General features: G+C 41.2%; 1 protein-coding gene across 2 annotated transcripts in view; it reads left to right on the plus strand.

The window, feature by feature from the left end:
• Positions 1–340: 340 nt before the first annotated feature.
• The window catches only part of LOC106565835 (chemokine-like protein TAFA-1), a 248,193-nt gene continuing 231,398 nt past the window's right edge, over positions 341–17,135 (plus strand). For both annotated transcript variants that reach the window (XM_045691776.2, XM_014133405.3), the window contains exons 1-2: positions 341–920; positions 9,726–9,872. In XM_045691776.2, the coding sequence (XP_045547732.1) occupies positions 9,749–9,872 (124 nt within the window). In that variant the 5' untranslated portion in view covers positions 341–920; positions 9,726–9,748. The remainder of the gene's footprint in view (positions 921–9,725; positions 9,873–17,135) is intronic.

The raw sequence follows: 17,135 nt of genomic DNA on the forward strand, positions 1-17,135 counted from the left end.
CACACAAACACACATACACACACATAAATACACACAGAAAGTGGGGTGAATGGCCAAAGTCCGGTATCACCTCAGTAAGGCCAGAGTTCTGTCTGAGGGATAATTTTGAGAAAACATAACAGCACATTATTGTGGTAAACTGTGAGATATTTTCATGAGAAGAAGCCACAGAGCGTTATGTCTCATGGCATGGTGAAGTGGAGGGGCTTAATAGGCATGCTTCATTAGACGATAGTCCCGATGCAGAAGTGGGCAGTCTTGCTTTAAGACATGTGATGTGATCCAGCTCTCTCTCTCTCTTTCTCTCTCTGGCTGGGCTGTATTATAATAGACTCACACAGACACACACTACTTAGTGCTTTGAAAAGAGGGCTGAGCCTCACACACATAATCAGCACAGCTTCTCAATGGGGGGACGGAGCCAAGAGGAGACAGAACTGTCGTTCCGCTGGAGCTGATCTCCGTCCGTGTGTGAGAAGTGAGGAGGCAAATTAACGTTCTGTCGTCACGAGAGGGCTTTTACCTTCACAGGAGTAAGAAAAGTAGAAAAAGGAGTAGAAGAAAGAGAGAGAAAAGGAGGTCTGTGGTGATATAAAGGTGATATGAGCAGCCTTCCATTTTGTAAACACTGACTAGTTTGTAACAGCGTGTCATTCCTGTGAGCTGAGGTGGTTTCTGGTGACCGCACTCCCAGGATTTCAGACGGACAGAGAGAGTCGAGGGGGGCAAGCGGACGAGGCTGAAAAACAGAGCTTCTCCCCCTCTTATCCTGCAGCGTTGTTCTTCTTTACACCTGGAACTTTGTTGGGAATCCCTGGCCTCAGGCGATGGATGGATTTAAGACAGTGTTGTGAGTCTGTTGAACAGACGGTGATACTGACAGCAGGGCACCCTTTATTTTGACCAGACAGACCACTCAGGTAAGGCTGTGGGGTTATTCTCTGGGACTGTTGGTGCTTTGTGATTATATTCTGTTCCTTCTGCAAAATATACTATTATTTAAAAAATCTGATTATGGAACTGTTATAAAATAAGGCTATCTGTCATGTTTGTAAGAAGTGGAAGGGCTCCAGGAGTAACTGAATAATGATGACAGGTATGAGCTGTGAGCGACAGACAGGTAGAGCATGTGACACGACCTGCATATCTCTGTTGGATTGAACAACTGTATGGTTTGATGAAGGAGAGTAGGCTATGGACATTGTAGATATATGTATGTTTTAGGACATCAGAAATATTTTGTGTTGACTGATATATTTGAAAGTTACAGGCAGTTAGTTCTAAGTAGGGCAGAGATGTCAGCCTCATCCTTTATTCGTTTTTTAAAGACAAGGCTGCAAAATTAAAATGTTCTAGCCCAGACCAAGTTGCTTTTCAGAGTCAATATTATTAATTCATTTTCATGTTAGGCTATATTACAAACACAGTTATTAGCCTATATTGAGAGGTGAAATTGTTACATGCAATCGAGATCAAGTCTATTCCATTTAAATGTGTTATTTTTTATACAGGCTAACCTAATCTAACCGTATCAAAAGAAGCCATTTACTTACTATATAAAATTGCCCCATTATACCTATGTTGTAGGGAAGGCTAAACATCTATATCCTGCCGAGATGGTGCGCAGGTGTGTCCGGGCAGGGGGCATGGTCTCGTGTTTAGTCTAAATTGGCAGGACATGGGATACTTGTAAAAAGACAAAGTAAATGCCGTCATTACCAATTACGAATTCCACAACCATCAGGAACATATCAATCAATGGTCTAATTAGACTGCAAAGCGGAGACTAAACGGCTCGTTAAACAGATGCGCAAATGGTCAATCCTGCATGAAGTACACATTCCTTGTTTATTCATTGAAAACCACGAAGGTAAGAATTCTAACGAGAAGTCATTTGTATACAAATATCCTGCTAGCCCTGATAATGTGATTTATTTTTCATGTGTCTGCTATTTACTCGTGAAAGTTGTCCGTTTACATTAAAATGCATAAGCATGCCTGTGTGGTGCGGTCTGAATATCTTTCTCCGCCACCTCTCCATCCCTATTCTCTCGCGCTGTCGATCAGGACCACATTTCTTCTTTGACATGAATGAGTTCCGACAGTCGGAGAGTTGCTCAGAGCTGAACCGAGAGGACAAAAGAGCAGTTTCTCACCATGCTGTTGTTCAGGCTAAAGACTACGTTTTTTTTTCCAGGAACTTGCTAGAAACACAGCGCGTTAAAAAGCATTCCCCAGGGAATTACAATATGCCGTTAATAAGACAAATTATAGGCTATGCTTAATTTCTGCGTGTTGAATATTCAGTAGGCTAGTCTCAATGTCATTTCAGGGTAGAGGGGAGAATGTCAACTTTTTCTCGAACCGACATGCACACACCGAGTTGCTATAGGCTAGCAGCCTATCATTTTAAAAAAAAATTGGGGGGGGGGAATGCCAGCACATCTGAAGGCAACGGAATAACCTAAATACTGTATATGTGTAGCAGTGGCGACCTGTCATTCAGGTCAGCTAAATAATAAAATAATAATAAAAAAAAATATATATATATATATTTTACATTGTTTGCGATATGTCACATATCAGTTTGCAAACAATGTAAAATAATATATAACTGAGTTAATAAAGCCGAATACAAACACCACAAAATCTATGAGTAGAGCTCGGAAAGCCCCTTGGGGGCTGCCATGGAGTTACATTAGAGTGCCCATCCAAGAAGGCTCAAGGTCGTTGGCCACAGATAAAGCGGCATCAAATCACGTTATATCTACCGTAGCTTTGATTGGACTGATCATGTCAACATTATACTTTCAAAATCTTAGCTAGGAAGCTAGCAGTCATCGTCATGAATCAAGTCGACAATCTACGGACAAATCCTTTTCAATCCTTGTCATATGATGAGAAATGATGAAGAGAAATTATAAATAAAACGTATCAGTGCTCATCTGCCATTGGACATACACATTACACAACAAATTGGAAATTGCAAATTCGACATTGAGTGGTTTGGAAGGAATCAGTGGCTAACTGCAAGAATTGCAAAGCAATCACTAGCCAGCTATTCAGTGTAGTGGTGTGTGGTCCAAGTCTGGGTTGAAGGGTCTCTTTTCCAAGCTTATAAGATAAGCATTTAACATTGGCCATGCTGTCAATTCAGCATGACTTCTGCCGCGCGTTCAAAACAACTGGGCAAGTCAGTTAAGAACAAATTATTATTTACAATAACGGTCTAGGAACAGTGGGTTAACTGCCTTGTTCAGGGGCAGAACGACAGATTTTCTTTACCTTGTCAGCTCAGGGATTTGATCTTGCAACCTTTCGGTTACTGGCCCATCGCTTTAACCACTGATGACAAAGTTTGATGACAAAATTTGCCCACGAAGGACCACTGTGACACCTTCCTGTTCAAGTGAGCACAGCACAACAAGGTGAGTCCAAAAATGTATTGTATGCTGCTGCATAAATTATGTAATATGCCAGGGAGATATGTATACTGTAGCTAACAAAGTAATAATAAGTGTATGTTGAGTAGTAAGCTGTTAGCGGTGCATATGTAGCCTATAGCCTGTTTTAGAGAAATGTCATCATCGAACATTGTAAGAACTTTCATTGTCTGTTTATATGACCCCTTTATTTATCTTACGGCTCTGACTTGGTGTACAGGGAGAATACTGTAAGAATGGCCCATATTCTGAATTCTGCGCTGTACATTTCAAAAGTGCTGAACAAATAGTTATATTGACTACATCCGTCCTAGTTCGCTCATTAATGTTTTAATCGAATTATGGATTGCCTCTTATCCGCTCATCGTCCCCTTATGCCATAGTTTGTACATCTCAATTGTTAGTAGAAACCACATTTGTTTAAGCAAGTCAGCCATATCAGCTATGTTTTTTTTTTAAAGGCAGTAAATGAGGCTGAATGAACTATTGCAGTGCTCCGCTGATAGTCAGGTGTAGCAGTGGTAAGGATTCACTCCATGGTGCTGAAAATAAAATCTCTGCTGTTAGGACAGCTTTATGTAAACCCTAACAGTTTATGGGCACCGTTTCCCAGCGTTATAGTGCAATTAATGTATTGCTTAGTGTTGTGTTGTGTAGTGTCTTTGTTGGCATGCATCCCTCCCAAAATTGGAGAGATTGACATGCTTAAATCAACACTGATGTGTAGGCCTATGTGTGAATGATTCTCCACTTAAAATAGTTTTTGAAGCAATTGTTCTCACCATTTATAAATGTGAAACCCTTTTTCAGTAATAACTAAGAAGTAATTAGCATAATACAACCGGTATAAGGTGGTCTCAGTCTAGGTCTTTTGCCATTATCAAATTAATACTATAACACAAAACTTAAACCAAGAGGACAACTCACTGTTGGCAATCTGTGGCAAAGTATTCGGCCTAATGTGTTTCACGGCCCAGGAAGATGGCGGGAAGGCACTGGACACTTTCAGGTGAAGTCAGATGTTTTATTTTACAGCAATGTGATCAGTGTTCAGCATTTGACTTGAATAGGCTGCAAATGGATCCAGAAAAATGTAAAAAGCTAGGGTAAATGATCAAACACTCATTCACAGTGCATACTACTACATGCTGAAGGTCTGAAACAGACTGGAATAGCAGTTGGTAACCCACCCATTGGATTGGGTGATACCAGTTCAATCTAAAATACATCTCATTGTTACACTCATAATAAACGGTATGAGTTGTCTTAGTGGCGACTACCATCGAACAGCGTGAAGGGAACCCCTGCCCATTCACAGATTCTGTGTGTTACTGTGTGAGAGCGAAGTCTTGTGTCTGCAGTGATGCTCGTGGCAACATCATTTAGCTGAGTCTACCTTTAAGTGTACCATGTAAATAAACTAAGTACTAAAAGTTTCAAAAACCAAATGCTTGGTATAGGCTAGTCATAATTATTGACATGAAGATAACCAAACAAACAGAAGCAAGTGAATTAACCTGCACATATCTCTGAACATAATTTTTTAATGGTGACTTGTAGTTAGAACATTACTGTTATAATAATGTTATAATTCAACTGGTAAAACCAAAAGATAAGCATTGTATTATAGTCCCTTAACCTCTTGAGGATACTATCCCAATAACAGGATTGGTTGGACAACAACCAGTGAGAGAGCACGGAGCGATATTCAAAACAAAATAATCTCAAAATTAAAATTCAAGTATTATACGGCATTTTAAAGATACTCTAGTCGTTAATCCAATCACATTGTCCGATTTCAAAAAGGCTTTACGGTGAAAACAAAACATTAGATTATTTTAGCATAGCACCTCAGCAACAACAAAAAAAGAAGCCATTTTCCAAGCACGATAGCCATCACAAAACCAGATATACAGCTACAATTAAGCACTAACCTTTGACAATCTTCATCAGATGACACTCCTAGGACATCATGTTAGACAATACATGCATTTTCTGTTCGATCAAGTTTATATTTATATCCAAAAACCCAATTCTTACATTGGCGCGTGACGTTCAGAAAATGTTTTCTCCCCATAACTACCGGTGAATAGGCACATTTAATTTACAGAAGAACTCATAAATGTTGAAAAAATGTATAACAATTATTTAAAGAATTAGAGATAATCTACTCCTTTATGCAACCACTTTGTCAGATTTCAAAATAACGTTACGGAAAAAGCTCATTGTTCAATATTCTGAGTACAGAACTTAGCCTTCAATGCTAAGCTATACAGTTAGCCTACAACCACGGCGTCGACAAATCTCTAACAATATGTTCGAAATATTTACTTACCTTTGCTGATCTTCGGCGGACTGCACTCGGATGGGCACCCACTTCCACAAGAAATGTTCATTTGTTCTACAAAATCCATCATTTATGTCCAAATACGTCTGTTTTGTTGACCCATCCAGAACACTTTACAATGCCATGTGGCGTGGACGCAAGTAGTAACCTGTTTAAATTGGGTATGTTTTTCATCCGGCTGTGAAAATACTGCCCCCTAGCCCCTAGAGGTTAATAGAGAGAATGGAGACACGCTGATACACAACTTGGGTGCAGGACCTGTATTCATAGTAGGAATGCATTTCAAATAATAATGTACAAGATTATATGGACAGGAAGAACCTGATCCTAGATCGGCAGTCCTACTCTGAGATGGTTTATAAATATCGGCCCAGGTCGCTTTTACAAATGGGGACCTGAAAATTACTGGGAGAGATAATGACCACTGCAGTTTTGGCTGGATAGGAAGGGGTTGCTTTAGTGAATGCAGGACCATGAGCATGGGAGAATCTCAATTGGTTTAGCTCAACGATGATTCAAAGGGGGTGTGGCGGATTTAAAACAGTTCTGCACTAGCCGCTGAAAGGATACTAAAGAGTATCCTTGGAGAGACGAGGCTATTGAGGAGTGGACGACACTAACAAATTGACACTCTCCTCGACCACTCGACCGCTTATCGGTGTCCGGGTCATAGAGGAGAGGAGGATGGAGGAGAGGACGGACTTGTCCCATTTGAGAATTGAGAGGAGAGGATGTAGTAACACCTGGAGAGGAGGAGTTATTATCCCCAATGAGGGAGGGAGAGGTGTGGGTCCATATGTCAGCCTTCAGCAGCCATTAGGCTATCGTTAAATGAATGGCCAAGGTGTCTCATCATGCCTTTATGTGTACTGTTTTCATTTCACATTCAACTGTGTTGACACTACACTGTTCCAGCATCAGAGATGAAAATGGCTCTGAGCATATCCTAAAATTGAAACATACAGTACCATGCAAAATTTTGGACACACCTACTCATTCAAGGGTTTTTCTTTATTTTTACTATTATCTACATTGTACAAAATAGTGAAGACATCAAAACTATGAAATAACACAAGTGTTGAAGAAATCAAAATATATTTGAGATTTTTCAAAATAGCTACCCTTTGCCTTGATGACAGCTTTGCACGCTCTTGGCATTCTCTCAACCAGCTTCACTTGGAATGTTTTTCCAACAGTTTTGAAGGAGTTTCCACATATGCTGAGCACTTGTAGGCTGCTTTTCCTTCACTCTGGAGTCCAACTCATCCCAAACCATCTCAATTGGAATGAGGTCAGGTCATTGTGGAGGCCAGGTCATCTGATGCAGCACTCCATCACTCTCCTTCTTGGTCAAATAGCCCTTACACAGCCTGTAGGTGTGTTGGGTCATTGTCCTGTTGAAAAACAAACTATAGTCCCACTAAGCGCAAACCAGATGGGATGGTGTATCGCTGTAGAATGCTGGGGTAGCTATGCCGGTTAAGTGTGTCTTGAATTTTAAATAAATCACAGACAGTGTCACCTTCAAAGTACCCCCACACCTTCACACCTCCTCCTCCATGCTTCACGTGGGAACCACACATTCGGAGATCATCCTTTCACCTACTCTGCGTCTCATAAAAGACGGTGGTTGGAATGAAAAATCTCAAATTTGGACTCATCAGACCAAAGGACAGATTTCCACCAGTCTAATGTCCATTGCTCATGTTTCTTGGCCCAACCAAGTGTTCTCTTCTTATTGGTGTCCTTTAGTAGTTGTTTCTTTGCAGCGATTCAACCATGAAGGCCTGATTCACGCAGAGTCCTCTGAACAGTTGATGTTGAGATGTGTCTGTTACTTGAACTCTGTGAAGCAGGTAGCCTAGTGGGCAGCAGGTATGCTAGTGGTTAGAGTGTTGGATAGTAACCAAAAGGTTGCAAGATCAAATCCCTGAGCTGACAAGGTACAAATCTGTAGTTCTGCCCCTGAAAAAGGCAGTTCCTAGGCTGTCATTTAAAATAAGAATTGGTTCTTAACTGACTTGCCTAGTTAAATAAAGGTAAAATGTATGTGGGCTGCAATTTTTTAGGCTGGTAACTCTAATGAACTTATCCTCTGCTGCAGAAGTAACTCTGGGTCTTCCTTTCCTGTGACGGTCCTCATGAGAGCCAGTTTCATCATAGCACTTGATGGTTTTTGCATCAAGATACTTTCAAAGTTCTTGACATTTTCCGGATTGATTGACCTTCGTATCTTAACGTAATGATGGACTGTAGTTTTTCTTTGCTTAGTTGAGCTGTTCTTGCCATAACATAGCCCTATTTGGTAAAATACCAAGTCTATCTTCTGTATACCACCCCTACCTTGTCGCAACACAACTGATTGGCTCAAACACAGTAAGAAGGAAAGAAAATCCACAAATTAACTTTTATCAAGGTACAGCTGTTAACTGAAATGCATTCCAAGTCACTACCTCATGAAGCTGGTTGAGAGAATGCCAAGCGTGTGCAAAGCTGTCATCAAGGCAAAGGGGGGCTATTTTGAAGAATGTCAAATATAAAATATATTTTGATTTGTTTAACACTTTTGGTTACTACATGATTCCATACTGTATAGTTTTGATGTCTTCACTATTATTCTACAATGTAGAAAATAGTAAAAAATAAAGAAAAACCCTTGAATGAGTAGCTGTGTCCAAACTTTTGACTGGTACTGTATATATTTGGCCTTTATGTTTTGAGCTGATAGGCTACAGTGTGTACATGGTGTGAAGTAGCCTATATCAAATCAAACTATCATCATTAGCTTACTAATTTAATTAGCTAGTTATAGTTGTTGATACGAAGCTCCTGTTTAGCCCTAATCAGAACATGTTCTACCAACCTTTTCTTGCCGATACTTTCTTAATTCTCGATTCGGCAAGCACCAGTGTCTTCTAAACCTCCATGGTTTGTTGCAGGTGGAACATTGGAATTTAGATAATTAAAAAACAAAAGGTTTTCTCTATGAAGTAATCCAACAATGTATACGCCGCCATCTTAGTGTATGTTTATCTTCTCTCACTGATCAAGACAGGTGAGTGTCAAGCGATGTTTGATTTTTGAGTTGCGCACATGACGTGCAGTACTTTGGGAAGGACACCCGTTTACAGCTAAACAGAAGCATATGCACAAGCTTGGACACAAGCTCGGTTGATTTGTGATGTTTTTCCCGGTTGCACAGTTTTTGGGGAACTCGTCAAAAATGCCCATCGTGGGAGAGGTGACCATATTGCAGTAATGTCCTTCAAATGCTACACTGTGGCTTTAATGGTCCTGTTTTCTCGGTAGCTACCTCATACAATATATTTTATTAGTCATGTTACAATCATTTTCACTTCTCATGTATGATGATTTTTGACAAGCTTGACCAAGTCTCTTTCTCTTCAGATAGAGGTTTTTTGATTATCCTGATATAGTCCTTCCCCAATGTCGCTCATGTCATTTCATGTTTATACCTTTTTTTTCTATTTCTCCTCAAAGAGCCCTTTTTTCTGTCTTCACCTTTCCTAACATATGTAATTCAGTTAGTGTTTTTCATATCTCTGCCATCTCTTTGTAGGCCACCCATTTAAGCATGGGCAGCGCCATTGAGGACTTTCACCATTTTGAAGTAATCAAGTGGGTGGGACTTCCTATTGGTTAAATAAGAATCACATATTTCCATCCAGGTCACCAGGAGGGATCAGCCAATTAATTATACCTGTGAGCAAACATTCCATAACTGCATGTGGCAGTAAATTGCCAATCAGTTTGTTTATCAACTCATAGAATTAGTAGAAGAACTTCAAAATGGAGACGGCCTCAATGGCGCTGCCCATGCTCTCACAGACGCAATAATGGGACAGATACAATTTTGCGTCCTCTAACTATCTCTATGCTCTAACCCTCTCTCTCTCTCTGCCCTCTTCCTCTAGCCACCCTCCCACCCTGCCCTGCCATGTCCTTGTTCCTGGGCCTGTGGATTAGCCTGGGCTTCCTGCTGCTGTGCCAGGCCACGCTGTACGAGACCCTCCAGCAGCACCACGTGCCCCGGCCCGGACGCAACGCCATCCAGATCCTGGGTGAGTCCCGTTCTATGTTCTGTCTGCCCACATCACGCTGTGCCCACTACCCACCTAGTCCTCCCAGGGGAGCTCTCTGAGAAGTGTAAGAGTAAAATAATACTATGTCATCACTCTATCCCCAGTGGAAACAGTGAAGCAACAGTCTTCTGTCTTTTGTAATAGATTGGTTTGCAACCAATATGTTAGCTACTGTGAGAAGAAGAATAGTGCACTGTGGTTTCACAACTTTTTATATTTGTTTGTTTCTATAGATTCTGGCGTTGTATAATGGATTGTTTATGTTTCTTATGGTTCAGTCATGTATCCAGCTGTCAGAGGTGTCATGCCCATAGGGGGCACAGGGGCATGTGCCCCCTCAGTTTTGTCCTGTTTTATTTTTATAATTTGTTGTTGTTGTTTCTTTGTAATACCTCTAGCCACTGAACAATTGTTGGCTTTAGCTAACTTAGATGGGTTACCTATCTCCCAACCTCATAACTAGCTACTAAGAAGCCATTTCAGGCTATCAAGGAAGTTAGAGTAGCTAGCTTGTTTAAGTATCTTAGCTGGCATGCCTGCTGGCAAGGTTGGTAGACTACAAAAGCAATTACTTAATGTACCCAAAAAAGACTCCTTTCAATCTTTTACCCAGATTTTAGCAGAGATGCAGAGAAGCATATTTAGTTAAAGATAACCACCAGTCAGGAGGATACAGACAGCTCAAGAGGTATGCTTACATACGCAGAAAAATACATATATTTATGACATAGAATTAAGCATAATAATTAGGGGTCCAAAAAAGTTTTTTAAGGTATTTGAAACACAAAATCCGTCCAACAATTCGAACCAGCCACCCAGCAACCCAGCCATCCAGACTTATTTTGTGCCTCATTAGATGTTTGGGGTGCATTTTTGGGGTGCCTCTGCCAGCTGTATATAAAACTACACCATCTTCAAAGTTGGCTTTATTGACATTCTCCTACATTCTTTGCAGTAAATTGTTTTAGCTTAGAGTTGATTATAATGTTTAAGCTCAGCTGCAGCTGCTGTTTTGATCTGAGGTTGGAACTCCCCCTCTGCCCCAGACAGACAAAGAGCACTTTTTAACGGGAGAGGATTTTCAGTGTGAGGAAAGAGTGACTGCAGCATCCTGAATCTATCAGACTAGCTGGTTGATTGGTACGTAGGACAGGCTCTAGGCAAAACTCCCCATCAGTATGCTGTGAGTGCAGGCTGCTTTGATCACTGTGGCTTAAATGGAAATAACAATTATGTTTCTCTCTCGCTTTCCGGAAACATTCGGCAATTAAAGCCAGTTCCTTCTCCACTGTGGGGGCTAAAGGGGAGGGAGTCAGTGAGATGGGTCTGATTCTCCTCATTTATGTGGGAGTAGAGTAGTCGCGTTCTGTCACTCCCCAGCCATGTGTCTTTGGAAGCAGACTCCTTTAAGCTTTTAACAATGACTCGCTCCTGGAAGCTTCTGACGACAACACTATTCCAAACCCCTTTCACCAGGAAACCAAATCCCAATGCCTGTTAAACATTGATTCCATCTATCTGTGCTTGTCTCATTCTCCGAGCCGTGCTGCCCCATGGAGTGAAAAGACAGTGATTGAAGCAAAAGCAACAACAAAAAAGAGACATTGATTTCCCCGACTTGTGATGTCAAGACAAGATTGTTTATAGCCCAATGAGGTTTTTAAGCAGCAGTGAACTGGAGCAGTGGTGCAGGGCAGGTGGCTTGTTTTGGGGTTGGAACAGCTGACGTAGTGGGACTTGGTTGTGGGTGTGAGACAGGCTTCACACAAAGTGGTTTGAGCTCATTAATTGGAACAAGTGGGAACAGGATGAGCGACAGAATGAATTTTTTTAAACTTTGTTTCCAGGTTTTTTGTACAAGGATGTGCATGGCCTACAGTAAGTGTCTTCTGAATTATGTAGAGGTCCAAGTGAAAACAAAGAGAAAACCCTGCCCACGGCACATAGAGAAGTCAGCTAAGTTATTGGTGAGATAAATATCCTCCTGATCTAGTTTTGTGAAAGGGTTCTTGTCAGAGAAATCAGCTTGTACAAACACACACTCACATTTTCTTCTCAGCAAAGTCATTATGGCATGGCATTTTCATGGTCCCCTGGGGAACAAGGGGATGCATACACAAAATGAGTCTGAGAGCAGAAGTGTTCTGTCTGAGAGCAGGAGTGTTCTGTCTGAGAGCAGGAGTGTTCGGTCTGAGAGCAGAAGTGGTCTGTCTGAGAGCAGAAGTGTTCGGTCTGAGAGCAGAAGTGTTCGGTCTGAGAGCAGAAGTGTTCGGTCTGAGAGCAGAAGTGTTCGGTCTGAGAGCAGAAGTGTTCGGTCTGAGAGCAGAAGTGTTCGGTCTGAGAGCAGGACTGTTCTGTCTGAGAGCAGGACTGTTCTGTCTGAGAGCAGGACTGTTCGGTCTGAGAGCAGAAGTGTTCTGTCTGAGAGCAGAAGTGTTCTGTCTGAGAGCAGAAGTGTTCTGTCTGAGAGCAGAAGTGTTCTGTCTGAGAGCAGAAGTGTTCGGTCTGAGAGCAGAAGTGTTCGGTCTGAGAGCAGGACTGTTCTGTCTGAGAACAGAAGTGTTCTGTCTGAGAGCAGAAGTGTTCTGTCTGAGAGCAGAAGTGTTCTGTCTGAGAGCAGAAGTGTTCTGTCTGAGAAAAGAAGTGTTCTGTCTGAGAGCAGAAGTGTTCGGTCTGAGAGCAGAAGTGTTCGGTCTGAGAGCAGAAGTGTTCGGTCTGAGAGCAGAAGTGTTCTGTCTGAGACCAGAAGTGTTCTGTCTGAGAGCAGGAATGTTCTGTACTGTGAAAGTGGATGAAGCTCTGTGTTTTGGCACATAAGAGCGCAGGATGCATTTATTGTTCAGTGTGCTATGCAATAGTAAATTGTTTTATAAGGGAGAAGATTGGTACGGTCAATCAGCAGCATGTACTCAATGAAATTCTGTCACTGGCTGATTGTCAAAATCTAGAATGATAGAAAGATTAAGTTCAACTTAGGCTATCTACAACTAACAGTCATCAAGTGCAACAAGTATTGATGAGGACATGTTAATATATACGTGTGATCACCATTGGATGTGATGACATTCACTATCATAGTAAAAAAACACTCCACATGTTCCCTTTATATGTTTTGCAACTGTACAATTTACTGTAGTGTCAAGGCCTCTTAAGTTCTCATCAATCTTACTCAACTGCAGAGTGGTGTTAACAGATGTAACCAGAACTGCTTTCTCAGAATTGAAATGCTATGATGAATATTTGAATTAGAATTGATTTAATAATTTGAGGATGCTCTCTGGTTTCAGCGACCAGATCATTTTATATAAATAGATATGCAGTGCGTGGAGACCAGAGTGAGATCTCAGATTGATACATGCTTTGGTTTTATGCTTAGCTGTTTTCTGTAATAAAATAGAATTGAATGGATAGTCATAATTAAAAAGAAAACATATGTCATAATGCCTTCATCTGTGATGTCTGGTAACATACAGGGTTTTGATACTGTGAACATTGTCAACATAACTAATAAAAAGGAACTTTACATGTTACGATTCAATGCATTTTACAACGGCTAAAACCATTGGCAGTCAATACACAAAAGAAACTTGAAGCAAGGCCAGAAAAACAACGAACGAACACAAACCTGTTTGTGAGTTGTGCTTCTGCCTTCGATGCAGTATCTCTGTTGACACAACTTAGGGCCTTGTACAAATCATTCTGAAAACCGGAATGATACCCATGAGTCTACCAAATATTCCAACTATTGGAATATTGCCTACCCAATTTCCATTATTTTCTAACAAAGGGTTTGCACACTATTGTTTGATTGACAAGCATGTGTTCTGTACCAGAAAAAAAGCCTTAAATAAAGGTATGTGTGGATCTCGATATGGAGCCTGGTTTTCAGACTGGCTACCACAGCTCCCTGGCTGAGTGAGTGAATGATACCGCAGCAGCAGCTCTCAGTACTCAGACGATGGTGTGAATATATCTCTGCACAGGGGAAGTGAAGGTCATGTTGAGCAAGGTACAAATGTAATCCTCAAGCCTGTTCAAGCATCTAACAATGTTTTAAAAAATCTGCTTATCCCCCTCTGCTACAGCGAGCTGACAGAATACCACTGCACAGTACATGCATACCAAAAATATACGAGGAGAGATAGGGCTTTTCAACCTCCATTTCTTTATTTATTAGAATATTTCAGTTAGAAATCTGCTGGTCACAGTTGAGGCTGGGATTGAGTAACGAGTCGCCTGACTGCTTCATCACCTGCTCAGGAAGCGGCGCCGTTGCCTTCCCATGAGCCCCTGCTTCGCGGCCTCCCCTACGTCCCCCGCGCTGGGAAAGATTGATTGTGCCCAGATTCTGGGCAGCCAATTTTGGTCTCTCAAGAAATAATCCACTACACTGACAGATGAGGCGAATGTGACATGACACACAAGCCCAGCTCAGCTCTTTCCTCACCTGCCAACTAACACTGTACTGCCAAGTCCAATCCTGGAGAAAGCAGCTTGCTGCTGTGGATGATTCTACTGGACACTATGCAGCCAGTTGAAGGGTCAAACTGTAACATTCAAAGAAATATGGATTGTCATTGTTTGGAGAAGTTACATTGAAATCAAACATTTCTTAATAGTCAGTTTTATGTTCAACTGCTACTGAATATGTATTTGTTTCCTTTCCAAATGGAAGTGCATTGTCATTGTGTGTCCTAGCAATGCCCATAGGGAGGATATTGAATGCAATGGCGATGCATTTGGTTTATGATTCTGACATAACTCTCTAAGGGCACTAGCTGATTCCCATTCCAATGTAAGCTACAATATTAACATACATCACTATTAGTCCTGAAGGAGCAGTCCTTAACTGTCATTTTGACAAAACAAAAACAGTGTTGTCTGACACAATAAAAAGTAAATTGTTTGTTGCAATGACGGTGCTAAACTGTTTCTCATAGTTGATGAAATCAGCAGAAGTGGTGACAGTAATGACAGGTTAGCCAGTTGTTTCCCCGATCTACATGAAGATGCAAGCAGCCACTTGGTGTGACTGTGAACTGATGATGTGATTAGGAATCACTTGAATCATCCTTGTAAGAAATACAGAAATACTGTATAGGAAGTAGGGTGCTGAGGACTTTGTTTTGGTGAAATCCATGCTGATTTTGGATGGTTTATAGCGTAAGGTGGATAGGTCATAATGTGCATACTGCAGCAAACAGTGCTGATATTGATATTGTACTGCACTCTTGAGGGAGCTTGCAAGGAAGCGTTTCTCTGCACTGTTTATACCTGCTGTAAACTGTGTACGTGAGCCCATACCATTTATAAAACGCTTATAATGATTTAATCAATTGAATGTAAATATCTCATAATGAATAACCTTTTGAAAGATGATTGGAAGACAAGCGCTTTAATGATGTTCATGTTCAGTGTGCCATTTGATATGCAATACTCCTTTAGTCTAGGAAAGCTCTTGAGGCGGACAAAAACATGTAATTACTACTATTATTCATCATGACACAGAAATAACCACACAGCTAAACACAGTTTAAAGTGAGCAATAGCAGAAAATGAAATGTCAACCAATAGTAGTCAAGTATGGGGAATCGTGTTGACGAATGGAGCCCCATGTTATGATGAGCAGATTGACCACAGATTGACCACCATTTAACTGTGTGGAGGCTTTTTTATATGATTCATGTATCCTGACATTCTGAAATCTTTGTTATGGTTTACTTTGACCTTTTCTGCTGTGACTGTGGGCTCTTTTCTGTAGGATGAGATGTCTGAGTGTAGGTGGGAGTGTTGGTGAACCTTAAGGCATCTATATTTCGCTAAATGAGAACTGGGTTGAATTCCGGAAACTTACATTTCAAGACTGAATCTATTTTTTCATTGCCATGCATATGTCTAGCTCAGAAGAGGGATGGTTTTCCTGGCTGAGTTTGAGAACATGCCAATTAGCTACACTATCAAACACATTACATACAAATATACCCTTGCAGTTTTAGAATCAATTTCCTTATTGCTGTGATTTACTGCATGCATTGTTCCATACAGTAAAACATGAAAGATACATACACTGTAATCTCATGATAGTTCTCAAACCATATTTAAGTACTGTCAACATGAATGTAATCCAAATTACTGGTTCGCTTATGCAACTTCGATTTACACGCTTTTCAAACTGCCAAAGGGCAAGCAGTTTTACAACTACCCACAGGAAAGTAACATCTCAGTATGGGTTTTTGTGTTTTTGTTTGACCATTAATTTGATACATTTCACACCCACTTTTAATTGCAAGGACTAATTAGTGTGAGAATGGATGGTGGAAACAGAATTCAATTAAATTCCGCTCACTGGAATGGATGGTGATTTAATCAGATTTCTTTTGTGCAAATTCGATAAAAAGGAAACGTTTGATCAGGTTGGCATACGCGCGCACACACACACACACACACACACACACACACAAGCCATCCCCACCTAGACAGTGGCCAGGACAGGGGTCTGGGATAGTGAAATGGCTTTCTAAATGAGGTGACAGAAAGCATGGTTCATCAATGCAATTCTCATGGCATAAGAAAAAGATACCTCCCATCCCCTAAAAACAAAAACTACTTCAGTGGCTCTGACATAATTACCTGATGATGAGAATCAAAAACTAAACGCACACAAATGTAATAAGAAACATCAATTTCAGAGCGAGCCGTCTACCAAGGCATTCTTTTTCCGGGCTCGAACACCCAAAGCCTTTAATCTGGCTCCACATTGGGTTGTAATTGCTATAAAAACTGCAGGCTTTAGTTGAGAGCTCATTGTTGAGGTCTCTCACTCTATCGCAGAGCATGTCCTTCGTGGTAATGAAAGCAACCTTTTTAAAACTGGGCAATAACTGCCTCATCATTCCTATACACAGCATCACTCTCTCTCACCCCTGCCTTCCCCTCCCTCCCTCCCCTCCCTCCCTCCCCTCCCTCCCCTCCCCTCCCTCCCCTCCCTCCCTCCCCTCCCCTCCCTCCGTCCATCTCCTCGTCTTTATCTGCCCCTGAGACGATTCGTCATGGATCAGATGAGACCATTTGTCATGGATTAGTGCACTTAAATGTCTCTGTGATAGTGGAAGCAGTCACTGGAAAAGCTTAGGCATCCTATTACACTGCTTTTTATGGCCGGCGGGGGGAAGAGACTAGGGATGGAGGTTGAACTGGCATTTTATTTGAGCTTCATACCATTTCTGTTCTCATACGACAAAG

Source organism: Salmo salar, chromosome 12, assembly GCF_965601325.2.
Source record: "Salmo salar chromosome 12, fSalSal1, whole genome shotgun sequence".
In the NCBI taxonomy this organism is placed as follows: domain Eukaryota; kingdom Metazoa; phylum Chordata; class Actinopteri; order Salmoniformes; family Salmonidae; genus Salmo; species Salmo salar.